Source organism: Pollicipes pollicipes, unplaced genomic scaffold (genome assembly GCF_011947565.3).
Source record: "Pollicipes pollicipes isolate AB1234 unplaced genomic scaffold, Ppol_2.1 Scaffold_4881;HRSCAF=5763_pilon_pilon_pilon, whole genome shotgun sequence".
In the NCBI taxonomy this organism is placed as follows: Eukaryota; Metazoa; Arthropoda; class Thecostraca; order Pollicipedomorpha; family Pollicipedidae; genus Pollicipes; species Pollicipes pollicipes.
In genome coordinates, this window is record NW_023596576.1 from 12185071 (window position 1) to 12199006 (window position 13936).

The following is a 13936-nucleotide window of genomic DNA, read 5'->3' on the forward strand; positions in this document are numbered from 1 at the left end:
AGCGCATTTTGGTTTGGCGAGGGTGGCGCCGTTAGGTTAGAGTATATGTCAAGTTGAGCTACAACATAAAAAACAATGCGGAAAACAAAAATTTTGCTGAGACTGATTCTGCTTTTGATTCCGTGTTAAACATAGCTCATTGGTAGCACTCCCAACCCACCATCTCATTATTGTAATGCATGTTCAATGGTTCCACTTTGCCTCGGTCTGTTAGCAAAATAACACGAATGACTTTCAACGTGTCATACAGCTAAACAACTGTTGGTCACTCTGTAACCAGGCTGGCATTCTCAAGCCAGCGGCCAAATGACCCTCTTTGGTGAACCATATACGGGCACTTATTTAGGAAGGCAAACTTACCGCCATGCGTTTCGTCACATCACGCATACGGGCAGTATAACTTCGGCGCTCCACCGAACTTGGGCTGCCGCAACGACGATTGGAGTGTCTGCGCGGCAATGTACGTTCTTTTCGCGAGCGTTTTGCGCATTGCAGAGAACGGGTTCGGAGACAGGCGATGCCTGTAAGCAGTCCCTTCACTAAATATTTTTCCAGAGATGCCACCTGTGACCTAGAAAGCAGCCACGAATCATTTCACGCAACTCTGAGAAATGAATTGCCACCATTAATGTGAACAGTGGTGTTGTTTCTGGCATCCCTTATGCTTTTGGGGAAAATTCTACGGGAATGTTTGAGCCTTGTCTAGAATTCTGTGGCCGGTGTTTTATTTTCTAGTCGCGTTCTTCTTCTACTGCATGAACTTCAACGATTCGGGATGAAATTCAATATTTAGGCGGCAAGGGAGAAGTGTTCCGCTGTGAGCCGCAGATGATGATACCATTTCATAATGCACAATCTCATGCATTTAATCCGATTTTATTTTGCAGGCTGGCCATTCATCACCTTGTTATGCTGATGAAGAACTAGCCCACATGAAATTAGAATGGCTTACATTTATAACATACATCCATTCAACGAGAATTTACGCTCATCTAAAGGGCGCAACAGCAATTCACGAATAATGATGCCTGTAGTGGTCCGATTAATAGCACATGCATTTTCTATACCGTTACAACAAACTTACCCTCACCGTTATTTTGCAGTGAATTTTTAGTTTTTTCAAGCAGCTTGCTTTCGGCTCAATGTATACAAATATTGGTCGATTTAGGCTGTTCAGTGGGATTTGTTTAACAAAGTGAGTATTGCTGTCCATGTTCATTGTGATCACGTTAGTGATGGCAATTGTTAATACCATGACATCTATGATTGAAAAATGGAGTACGATGGCAACTTTAGACCAAGACTTCCGCTTGCTGCTTGCGTGTCACGCAAAAGTTATAACTTAAATAAAGTGGCGCCGTTTGACACGGGCTGCTGCGCTCTATATCCATGGACGAAAAAAGAAAATTGGAGTGGGTTGGGTAATTTGGCCGAACAAGTTAGCCCCAAAACCCCGCAACTGGATTTTTAAATATAGCCCTTATGTGTACTGTCCCACAGACGCAAAGCAAATATGTTTACCAAGAACAGCAGTGCACCTACCGACGCTGGAACAACTTGCTCGCGTAACAGTGGTTTTTACTTCCACCGCCAGATAAAAGCTGCCGCTGGTGAGTGTTAAACGTGGCAATTAACTTTTCACGTCTAGGGCTTTAAAAAGCTCACAGGTTCGAGAGGTTAAAGAAAAAAGCTCCGGGGTAAGGGGATGATCTAAGTCCTTCAGGACCAACCCCGTACCCGTCCCCACAACCAAGGATACGTGCCGCCGCCTATGGCCGCCATGGAACAGTGTCCTCCTAAGGCAGCCTCTACGGGGTACCTTTCCTTTCCGATAAGAAGGGGCGAGCACCTCCAGTGCTCCACCCCCCAGATAGATCCATCCATACATATAGATATAGATCCATCCATGCATTTTTTGTATGCTGCTTGAATTAAACACTACCTTTTGATTGCCTAAAAGCTTTCATAAAGATTGTCTTGTGTTGAAATGAAGTGGGTTAAGGCCGTTAAGGAGAAATCGACCGCCGGAACTTCGGCTCGGCCTGTTCAGTCATCTACAAAAATGGACATTTCTGGTCTGAACTGAGCTGAATCTAGGAATTTTGAACGGCTTTGAGCTATGAGCTAGACCGGATCCTAAAGTCTGTGAGCTGGTCCTGAGGCGGTCAAAAAGTCGAACACAAGTCTGAGTGCCCCCCGGCCGTTGCGTCCTCACTCCCGAGACTGCGACGTGCAGGCTCGCCCCTTTTGATGCTATTCGTTTCACTAAGCAATTTTGCGAAAGAAGGAACGTTTTCAGACAAACATGAGACGACCTTGTTTATCTTTTATCTCATTCCGACTCACTATGTTCGACACTTATGAGACTCATTACTTTTTGCGGGCAAGGGGCCATCTTGAGAAGAACACTAAGGGGCACAGCATTGTGCCCAGTCAAGCGCTGAAGGACCATTCCGTCCTACCGCGGAGGGACTTCCAGTTACAATTCTGGCGACATGGAGGCGGGATCCCCTGGTGGGTACGGAGGCCCTTTGAGTGAACGGCGCATCATATCACATCCCCCTCCCCCAGCTTCTTGACACGAGAGGCCTTCTGATTCGCGCAGTTGGCCGCGAATCGACGCAGAAATCTTCAATAACGCAACAGGATCTCTTATCGCCGCAGGTGGTCAAATAATTGGGACATAGAACTCAGCTCGCCTAAACGCGCCCATGTTGCAATTGGGTTTCAGGGTCCACAGTTCGGTACTGGGGGCCCTGACTAACGCAAGACCCTTCCATTGTTTTAATGGTAACGCTTGTCATAAGTTCTCACGTTTCATAGACCGCTCTGGCGTTTGGGATCCCGTCTCCGCATCAGTTCAGCAAATGTTTCTGGGCCGACTCGAGGCCCCTTGTCGACACAGGTCACCCTTTTAGACGCTGTGAGCCCTGACCGATACAGGAGTTCCGCAGTATTACAGGGACTCCGAACCATATAAATCGCAGGGCTCGATCTTGTCCCTGCCTAGAAAATGGCCCCCGAGCTCAGATCGACACAGAGCTGACTGTCCGGTGTTGGTAATCTCTAGCCGAAATAAAGAAACACACTGCAGGGGTTCCCAATAGGTGCAAGAGTCGGCTTACACTTGACCTCACGGCGCTGCGGGGGGAGTCCTTGATGTCACCTACAGCTAGCCCGTCAGGCCCTTCAGCCCCTCAATTGGGCCTTTGATCTTTGGCCTCCAGAGGCCCATCGGCCCCTCTTCGGACCCCCTCAAACACAGCTCCTGGCCGGCACAAGAGCCCCTCATTCTGTCAGGAATCCCAAGCATTGTAAAATACCGGCTCTGCCTCGTTCCTGCTTGATAGATGGGTCCCAAGGGCTCATACGGACACGGAGCCGACTGTTTGGCTCCGTCAAGGCCGTATATAGTAGGGATAGACAACCCTCATAAAAACCCTTATAAAAGCCCTCTGATATTTCAGGTCACGGCGCTACGAATGGGAGGGGAGGGGGGGGGGGCGAGCCAGAGTGCAATCTGGCCCTTGATCTTTGGTCCCGAGGGACTACTCGACCCAGCCCCCGCAGAAGTACGTTGATAGCACAACCGCTCTACAGCGTAATTTTCCTTCTAGCCCATAGGGTTGACCTGTTAAAGGCTCGCTTTTCACAGATCTATCGGTTGAATTCTATCAGGCCAATTTGACTCACCTGGCGCCAAACGAAAGATTATCAAAGTGCCTTGAACCGGCCCCCTTGATAGTTTTTTATCTAGAGAAACACAACCCCCATGGTGTACCGGGTCAACGCTTCCGTGCACGGTCTGCCGTGAATTTTCCGATTTCTGCGGGAAACACAGTGATCTGTGTAACTTAATCGGTGGCGGGCAGGATTCGCAATGGAAAAGTTGTTGTTTTGAAGCCTTGGTGTTCTAGAACTTTTTTACCTGTTCCCTGCGGAATATGTCAGGTTGTTTGCCATCAGCCAATACATACGGTCATTGCTATGTAGTGTGCAATTCCTCGACAGTTTCTTTCAAAAAGTTCAGGCACAACACCCATTTGAATTTTAAATACATTTAATAGTTGCACCTGCGTCACGCTACTTTCAGTAAACGGATGCCAAATATTTAGTGTTACTTTTATCGTAACTCTAGTGTAATTACAGCTTCATGCTGCAGTTTTTATACTGAACTTCGGTCTACCCAGTACCTTTTACACTGCTCCGGCCCCTCTACGGACCCCGCAAACACGGCCTCTGGCGGCTCGGACCACGCGCCGATACAGGACCCCTGTTAGACACTGCGGGCCTCTAACTGACACCCACATGGTTTCAGCGAACCCGACTAATGCAAATCGCGAACCCGGCCTTGCTTGCTCTTGGGACATGAACTCCAGGGCTCAGACCGACACGTAGCCAACTGTTCAGTGTTGGTGGTCTAGTGGTCCCCGGTCGATACAACAGGCCCGCTGACTTCCATTTGAGATCACTGCCTCACAGGCGGGGGGGGGGGGGGGGAGGGTCCTTAACGTGACCTATGGACAGTCCTTCGGGTACTTCAGCCTTCCAATGGGGCCCTCCACCTTTGGTCCCGAGGACCCCCCCCCCCTCTTTTTCTTCCTCTTCGGACCTCCTCAAATGAAGCCCGTGACTGGCTTGGGGCTACTAGCCGACGCATCACCACCCGTTAGGGCCCAGTCCCTGACCGGCACAGCGGTCCTAACAATTGTTTCAGAGACCTAGACCAATGCAAATCGTGGTCCCTGGCCTTGCTCTTCCGTGGGAAAGCGGCCCCCAGGGCCCAGCCTGACTGGGAGTCAATTATTCGGCATTGACAGTCCTTGGCCGACCTAGACGCCCGCATTGTCTCAGGTGGTCCTCAGCTGTGCAAGAGGCATGTGGGGGGATATTTCAGGTCCCGACCCCCACGGGCAACGATTTTTATGTGATCTAGAGACAGCCGTTCTGGCCCTTGTGCCCTCCAGCCAGGTCCTTGATCGTCGGTCCTAGTGGGTCCTCCAGGCTATTCAAGCCTCCTCGAACACTGACTCTGGACGACTCGGGACCCCTTGCCAACACAGAGCTCCATGTTAGCTGCTGTGCGGCCCTGCTAGATGATGAGCCTCGACCATTGTAAATCGCTGGCTCCAGACATTTCCCTGCTTGGAACATGGGCCGTCAGGCCCATACCGACACGGAGCTAACTGTGCGTTACTTGAGGTGTCCGACTGACATAAAGGCCCTTATCGACCCAGGGCCCCGAACCAGCGCGCAGGGCCCTCTGGTAGGCATTTGAGGGTCCGAACCGTCCCCCCAGGCAAGGTCACCTGAATAAGACCTCCGGTAGGCCTTCGGACTCTTTGGGCTCTCAAATCAAACCGTAGGTCCCGAGGGACCCAAAGGGTTCTACGGAACCTATGTGGAAGGCACGTATTCCCTGTACCTCACCGTGGCGCGCAGCCAGAACCTTGGTGAGAAGGGAGGGCACAGGGTTGATAAAGGGCCTGAAAAATCGCCGGATGTGGCCCATTCGTCCAAAGAAGCTATGTTTTCCCTGCCTATATATATAAACCTTTTTACGGGATAGAAGTTACACACTATCGCGAGATTTATTCTGCCTGAAGTTCATAGTCAATGAACTGAAAGAATTATGCGTTAGCACACGCTCGGGTGGGGGGTCAGATTGACCCCCCACCCGAAAGGTTTTTCCAGAATGGTTTCCGAACGGCGCGGTGAAGCCGCGCCCAATTTTGCATAGCTGTAGACAGTTGAATAACAAATCGTTTATCATAAAACATTTAAATGTTTCTTGTAAGGTTGCTGACCTATGGCTGGTCAAAGTCAGGCCAAAGTTTCAGCTAAGGCAATTTTTAGGAAATCGTTCAATCTGATGCAGCAACTCAGCGTTTGACGGAGCCAAACATCTCTGAGACGATTTCTTAGGCACCACAAATATTTAATGGGCAAATTACGTTGACCTAAGGTCAGGTATAAAGGTCAGACCAAGGTCAAAACCAACCTGATTTATTGCTCTAACGCTTGCTGTATGGGATAGTTTTCTGGTGCTCATTTCGAATTCATTGACAGCAGGAGCCGCATTATACTTCTTCCATTGACTTCTTAAAGGTCAGAACAGGTCACTAACCTAGGATGACCGCGGTCAACATTTTGTTTTAAGAACGTACTGCCTAGCGTAATCTTTGTCGCTTATTCAAATATAAAACTCACAGCACTCTTGTATGATTTTGGTCACCATGACCTTGAAAAGGTCAAAAAAGGGTCACTGACCTCAAATGGGCTTGTGGCATTTTGCTTAGAAACAGTTGCCTACGTTCTGGCGGCACTTTCGTGACCAACCTGGAATATGACCTTATTGACCTTATTCGATCCGAAGGTCATGACCTAGCAAGTTCATACTTTTACCTAAGTGAGTTCACGTACAGGTCAACGTACCCTGTAAATTTGGTGTTTCTAGCTCTCTTAGTTCCCGAGTTCTCAGGAGGGGTCAAATTGACCCCCCAACCCCACCCGAGCGAAGGGTATCTAACCGGCCATCCGGGCGCGTGTTAAATGACTGCATGGAATAAACCGCTGGCCCTCCTCGTTTTACAATCGCCCAGTGGGCTCTTTTTAAGCTGATAAATTTCAGAAACTTTGTCAGAATCTGTATCTGGACCATGCAGGGATAGGCAAGGACCCCGCGATTCAGCTCCGTGTTGGTCTGAGCTCTGAGGGCCCACTTCTCAAGCAGGGACAAGGCCGTGCCCGCGATTTGCATCGGGGCTCCTGTATCGTACAGGGCCCCACAGTGCCTAACAGGGCATTCTGTGTCAACAGGGGACCGCGAGTCGGTCGGGGTAAGATTTGCTCAACAGGGACGTGGACGGGAGCCTGAATGGCAGAGGACCTCCCGTGTTGGTCGAGGCCGACGCCATCCTTGGGATTGAAGACGAAAACGGGTCAACAGTTTGTATTAACATGGCCAAGCCATGTTTGTCTGGAAATATTCAACATTCAGTCAGGATCGATCAATAACACAAATTACGTGGTGCTGCTGGCATTGAAGTGCCCGGTCCCGCACGTCCCTGAATACGACCTCTGGCGACCTTATAGGCCATTCAGACTCTGAAATGTGGCCTTTAATCGTTGGTTTCGAGGGGTTACCTAAGGAGGTGGCACGTGCCCCTTGTACCCTCCCCCCCTGCCTTGCGCCACTGCACACTGGACGAAAACGATAGTCTCAATTTGTTATTTAAGCTTCATCTGAAAAAAAATTAGTAAACTGCAGCCATGGCAATTAAAAAAAACTGCAGGCAGTTTGTCTTTGTTAGCCATGGTGCCATCGTGATATGGGTCGGGGTAATCCAGTCGGGCCTGTCTTATTTGCTATTTTGAATTTAGTACTGGAAAGTTTCAAAAATTACGACATTTCTGACGCGGCTGAGCTAAACACGGAGTCAAAAAAACACTGCACAGCTACATATAACACGGAACCCAAACAGCTGATCCTTCAGTACGTCCCAAGCTGGATTCCGTTGCTTGAGGCCGTCTGGGACATACGCCACTGCCGGCTCGGGAGATTAACGCCAAGGTAGGAAGGCAGTAATAGCGTAGCTTCCTGTTTGTTTGGAAAAGGGGAGTGGCTTCAGGACTGCCTCCTTACCTTCAGAGGAAAGCGGCCGAAGCCGGGTAGAAACCCGCTATGTAGGGCATTGTGGCGTTGGACGTAGGTTTACCAGTTTTCCCCTGCTCAGGCCTAATCTTATTTTGTGACACCACAGCCCTGGTACGCAGATGGCGTATCAACAAGCCCTCCACCTAAATTTTTCTATGAATGGTTACAGGCTGTAAGCTGAAATGAACGGCATCAGTTACATGGGCATAATTGAATGAAACCATGGCTTCTGGCCTTCAAGTTTGGGACCATTTTTACACCCCTGATGTCAGTTAGGACCTTGTTTATATGGTGTAATTTTCTTTTGCACTGTGTTTTGGATGGGTTCTGCCATTGCCTCAGTCAGATCTTGCTCCTGTGGTCTTTGTAACATATTTTAAGCAGTAAAAAGTTGTGCTGCTAGGACAACATGGAATCTGAAAATTTTGCATCTCCATGATCTCTTAAGTGGTAGTTGTATTATATCCAGTGACAAAATGTGCAATAGTATGTGTATAATTAATTTTATGAGTGTTTTTGTTTCTAAAACATGTACTTCAGTAGTACAGGTTTAAAGTTGGGATGTCAAAATGTTTAATTGTGGTTTTCCCGCAGCGATGTCATTTAGAATACACGAGTATGAAGAGTGTCTGACCATAGCCCTGGGGCGCACCCATTGTCAGTGTGGTGTCAATGGCAGCAGCACAATCTGCATGCTATGGCAAGCGCATTGACCTGACAGGTATTGCGGCTTGAATTCTGTCCTTAAATGGGCAGCAAGTTGTCTACTCATGTCAGTTTCTGTTGACATAATTTATCTCCTGAACCTGACCCAGCCTGTCTATTTGGCCTACCTCAAATTATGCCTTCCCTCCAGATTTAGGTCATTTTGTAGCCAAGGTAGAATGACATGCCCCAGTTGAACAAAAGGTGTTCAATTTGATCAATGTCTGTCCCAAAATTTCTGTCAAACTTGTGAATAACTGCCATGTTTTGTAGATTGTGGGGCAGTCATGGGGACTAATGACAGTATGTCATCTGAAGCTTGCATCAATATGCAAATTGTTATTGTTTTCTCAGGGAGGGGGGGGGCCTACACCAGTCTCCAGATGCATGATCCCCAGCCCCATTGGCAACATCACTCTCATGCATCCACTGAATATGAAAGTGTGTTTTGCAGAGGGAAAAGACATCATGGATCCAACTCCAGCCAGTCACATTCTTCATAGTGGATATCATCATCCTGTGGCCAGGAGCTGGCATCAGATAGGAGCTTCAATCCATTCTGAGAACCTCATGTACCCCCTATTCATTGTGTAAGTACATTTAAAGTGAAAAAGGTTTCATTTAACTTTGAATGGTAACACATCAAAGTCCACAGTCTTGTCCTGGTGTTGTGATTTGCTTACTTTGCCCATGGTTTGGCTACACATTGTGAAATTGTTACATGCTGTCAAACTTTCCATTGCATGATGCAGCAAAGACATGAATCATGAAATTCAGAGCCAGTTTCATGTAAATGGATAGCTGTCCCCCAAATCCCAGTGTTGTCATGAATGTCAGTGATGAGCTCTGCCATTCCATGATTGGAATTGATGCTGACCACAGGGATGACGATAATGCCGTCGAACCGGTGGCGAGCATGCCCGGAGTCGCTCGCTATGGAGTCAACAAGCTCGCGGAAGTTCTAAAACCCTCTCGTCGCAGATGGTCTGTCGTCTGTCCTCCTGTTCGGAGTCCCGGAGGCGAGAAGGTGGGCGTCTTGGAACACGAAACCCGTCGTCATCTCCAGTGTTGAGTTGGATTGGGGTGATGTGATCGAAGTTTTCGTCGGTGACGTATTGCTGGAACCCGACGTCATCACGTTATTGCTGCACTAGCCCTGTGTGCCAACCTACGGAATTCGACGGGCCTTACGCTGCAGTACATGGCACCTTGCAGTTAGCACTTCCAATGTTATGCAATGGGGAGGGCATGGGTGTCAGCTGTGATATGTATCGAACATGGTCATGCCATTGCGACTTGGCACAAGCTGACGGGTGTGTCCAGAACGGACTGCGGGCCGGCCAGACCAGTATGGCGGGTGTCTTGAGAGCCGGGAGGTGGGTTTTTACCGAGAATGTCGCTACATTCGAGGTCGGCTGCTGACCCCCGCTGATGACCCTGCGCCGAACCCGGCACCGTGCCATATTCAGAGGGTCACGTGGTTGGGTGGCGTTCCAGGACGGGCGCGGCTCGGGAGCCGACCACCCAGACAACGCCGTGGCTAAGGCCATCAGGGTGATCAAGGCGTGCTGTCCGTCGCTGCTGGTCGCCTGCGATGTGAGTGGCAACGCCGTCGTTGCCGAGCCCGCCCACTCGCTGCACCGCCGCCGCCCGACAGTCTTCCCACAAGGCTTACTTGTGCGGTCTATCGTTATGCAATGATTGATCCATTATATAAGGCTGGCGATTGTTTGAAACTGGCCGTTCTTGGCCTTTCGGGGAACCGCTTTTCCTTTTCGTGGCATTGTCCTCGCCAGACACCTTCATTGTGTAACTCAGCTCTGTGCGGAAGATCGGCGCTCTCAGCATGGAGCCACTCGGCTGTGTCGGCGGGCGGTGTGGTGCGCCGGCCGCCTCGCGCCTGTTCCTGGCGCGCGCGGCCCGATGAGCCGTCAGTGACGCCCCGGCGGCCGGCGCCGCCGCCCTGCGCTGACGTGTGGCACCTCACTGGCCATAGTGATGTGGCGTGTGCACTGGAGTGAAGTGGGATGCAAAGTCAAAATGATGTGTACTTTCAAGACATGGAGACCTTAAGTAGCCTGTTCCCAAAAGTTTGGACTAGATGAAATTCATCTTTGTCGTTTTTGAAATAAATCCAGCTCGTCGCACATGTGGCACAGTCTTATATTTTCAACCCAGCTAATGATTCTGCGCTCCTTTTGGGAGGTTGTCACCGATGAGAAGCCAAAGATACATTCTGTTTGCTTATTATTCCTGGTTATTAGTGGGATATTCTTAATCTCTGACGAATCCAAATGGCGAAAATTCGGATATTTGTACCTGAAATACCCCAATTTTGTTTTACAGATGACACATCATGCATAAAAATATAATAGCATGGGCTGGTACTTTGCGGCAATTGTGTAGTTTCCATGCACTATATTATCTATTTTTATTCGGGTGATTCGTTTCGGAAATCTGATTTTGTTCTCGATATGGCATACAGTTGCATAACTGAAACCTTGCATGCTGTCATGATGTTTTTTTTTAAAATTTTCGATGTCTGCTGATGTGTCTTTAGTTGGTATATATGTACGCTGCTCTCGGCAACTTCCGGTCCCTAAAATAGCATTCTGACCTTGAGGGGCGGGTCCGAGTCCCACGCTAGCATGTACTCAATGACTGGTGTATTCGTCGGCCGACCTGACTCCACCGCCAGGTGTGTCTGTCAAAACAGCCTGTCTCCGCCACCAGATGTATTGATCAGCTGCCCCGACCCCACCGCCAGGTCTGCCCCTCCTTAACCTGATCCCACTGTCAGATCTGCCCGTAGTTAACGCCACTGCCGGATCTGTCCGTAGTGAACCTGACTCCACCACCAGGTCTGTCCATAGTGGACCTGATCCCTCCGTCAGGTCTGCCCGTAGTTAACCTAACCCCACTGCCGGATCTGTCCATAGTGAACCTGACTCCACCGCCAGGTCTGTCCGTAGTAAACCTCATCCCACCGCCAGATCCGTCCGTAATTAACCTGATTCCACCGCCAGGTCCATCCGTAGTTAACCTGACTACCGCCGGGTCTGTCTGTAGTCAACCTGATCCCACTGCCCGTAGTTGACCTGACGCCACCGCCAGATCCATCCGTAGTTAACCTGACCCCACCACCAAGTGTGCCCGTAGTTAACGCGAGCTGCCCTGACCCCGCCATCAGGTGTGTCTGTGTCCGCACACGTCTCATGGCCACTGTGGTATCCTGAACGAGGACCAGACCATCAACAACCCTCCGAGTATCGCTCGCCTGGCGGAGGTGGCTCTATTCTACGCGCGCGCTGGTGAGCAAGGGCCTCCCGTACACCGCTCCGCACGATCATACACGCCATGTGGAGACACTGTCATGTTGTCTGGCAGCCTTAGGTGATACTTGGTCGGCCAATGAGATCGACACGGTTTTCTTGCTGTCTACGAGTAGTAAGCATGCATGCCTGGGCTAAACGTCTGTTGCTATTCTGTGATACGGCGGGCCTCCATAAGATGAAGCCACTTAAGTGCCTGTGACGCTGGCGTGGCAATGTTGACGTGGGTGTCAGATGACGTCACCGTGCCCCAGGCGCTGACGTGTGTTGGATGACGTCACCGTGCCCCAGGCGCCGACGTGGTGGCGCCGTCCGACATGATGGACGGCCGAGTGGCGGCCATCAAGTCAGCGCTGGCCGCCGCCGGCCTGGCCTCGCGCTGCTCGGTGCTCTCGTACGCCGCCAAGTTCGCCAGCGGCTTCTACGGCCCGTTCCGGGACGCGGCGCGGTCTGGCCCGGCGTTCGGGGACCGGCGCCACTACCAGCTGCCGCCGGGCAGCAACGGCCTGGCCCAGCGGGCCGTGGTCAGTCTCCCGCCGGCGCCGGACGGGGCGGGGGCGGGGGTCTGTCCCTCGAGGGTCAGACCTGAGGCGGTGGCGTACCGGGCAGGGGACCTCAGTGTTGGCGTGGCCAGATGGGTGGGTCTCCATGGAAACGCGCACCCGGAGCACCCAGGCTGTGCTGTGGGCTCGGGTGTCTACCTTTGCTCCCTCGTGACTATCATTCCTGAGGGTTGCGATACTGCTCAATAAGAGCATTTAATGCAAAGTTTCGCGTGCATGCATTTTAGTGAGTTGGCCGGTTTCTGTAGATCAACGTTAACGGCTGTCACTAGAGGAAATGTCCCAAATTAATCAGAAGTGGGAGCTATTTGGTACTCTGCTTCACCATGCCGCTGACGCCGTACTGGGGCTGCCGCAGCCGGTGCGTACGTCTGACCTGTCTGTACCTGACCTGTGCGTCTGACCTGTCTTAACCTGTCGTCAGGCGCGTGACGTGGCCGAGGGCGCTGACATGCTGATGGTGAAGCCGGGCATGGCCTACCTGGACATCGTGCGCCAGACCAAGGACCAGTTTCCGCAGTACCCTCTCTTCATATATCAGGTGATGATGGTGGGCGAAGCTAATCGAACACTAGCGTCGGGACAATACAGCTCCTGCGGGCACGACGAGCTGTTGTGTCGCTGGTGGACTCACCACAGAGGGCACTGCTGCAGACTGGCACCAAAGATTTGTCCCCGGTCTTCACCCGGTTGTGTCTGTTGTTGATCGCAGCGCTAGGGTGTGACGATTTGCTCGTGGCGATCTCAGCTGTCGCTTGTGTGACATGCTTCTACGGGCGTGGAATGGCGTGGTTTCGTTCGCGCCGTGTGTGGTCGGACCCGTCTGGCCTTCGCCGCCGTCTTCTGACTCCCGCGCTGCCGCCTCCCGCCTCTCACCGCCGTCTCCTGACACCCTCGCCACCATTTCCTGACCACCGCGCCATCGTCTCCTGGCCCCCGCGCCGCCGTCACCTGACCCCCATGCCGCCATCTCCTGATTCCTGCGCCGCCGCCCGGTCCGCCCCGCTGTCTCTTGACTCATGCGCCGCCGTCTCCTAACCCTTGTACCGCCGGCCAGCCAGCTCCGCGTCTCCTGACCCATGCGCCGCCCGCCTCCTAACCCCCTTGCCGCCGTTACGTGACCCCCTCGCCGCCGTCTCCTAACGCCCGCGCCGCTGTCTCCTAACCCCTGTACTGTCGGCCGGTCAGCTCCGCCATCTCCTGACCCCCTTGCCGCCGTCTCTTAGCCCCCTTGCCGCCGTCACCTGACCCCCTTGCCGCCGTCTCCTAGCCCCCGCGCCGCCGTCTCTCGCTCCGGCTGGCCCGCTCTCCTGACCCCGCTCCGCCCGCGCACTCAGGTGTCCGGGGAGTATGCCATGCTGCACCACGCGGCCAGCCAGGGCGCCGTCGACCTGAAGGTGGTGCTGATGGAGTCGCTGATGTCAATGCGGCGCGCAGGTGAGGCCGGCTAAGGGCCACCGCAGACGCCCGCGCCGCCGGGGAGATCGCCTTGGGTCTGATGCGGCACGCGGCGGGCGCCGAGGCTGCGGTGTCCTCTAAGTTGGAGGCTAACAACTTACAGACTCCTCCGTGACTTTCACGATCAACGCACCTTTCTCGTTTTTATTTTCGTTCGTAGCTTCCGTCCGTAGCTGGCACGGACAAGGAGATTTTTTGACGCGTTAGCACTTGAGTGTCTT

General features: G+C 51.9%; 1 protein-coding gene across 1 annotated transcript; it reads left to right on the forward strand.

The window, feature by feature from the left end:
* Positions 1-7516: 7516 nt before the first annotated feature.
* On the forward strand, positions 7517-13708 carry LOC119099990 (delta-aminolevulinic acid dehydratase-like). Its single transcript, XM_037223110.1, has 8 exons — positions 7517-7573; positions 8817-8952; positions 9245-9389; positions 9860-9958; positions 11553-11673; positions 11986-12218; positions 12682-12798; positions 13595-13708. Exons 2-8 carry the CDS (start codon positions 8831-8833, stop codon positions 13706-13708), a joined length of 951 nt encoding a protein of 316 aa, XP_037079005.1. The 5' UTR covers positions 7517-7573; positions 8817-8830.
* Positions 13709-13936: the final 228 nt, after the last annotated feature.

Coding starts and splice junctions, on each gene's coding strand:
- LOC119099990 (XM_037223110.1), top strand. CDS start 8,831: ATGGATCCAACTCCAGCCAGTCACATTCTTCATAGTGGATATCATCAT. Junction 8,953..9,244: donor ATGTACCCCCTATTCATTGT/GTAAGTACATTT, acceptor TGCTGACCACAG/GGATGACGATAATGCCGTCG. Junction 12,219..12,681: donor GCCTGGCCCAGCGGGCCGTG/GTCAGTCTCCCG, acceptor ACCTGTCGTCAG/GCGCGTGACGTGGCCGAGGG.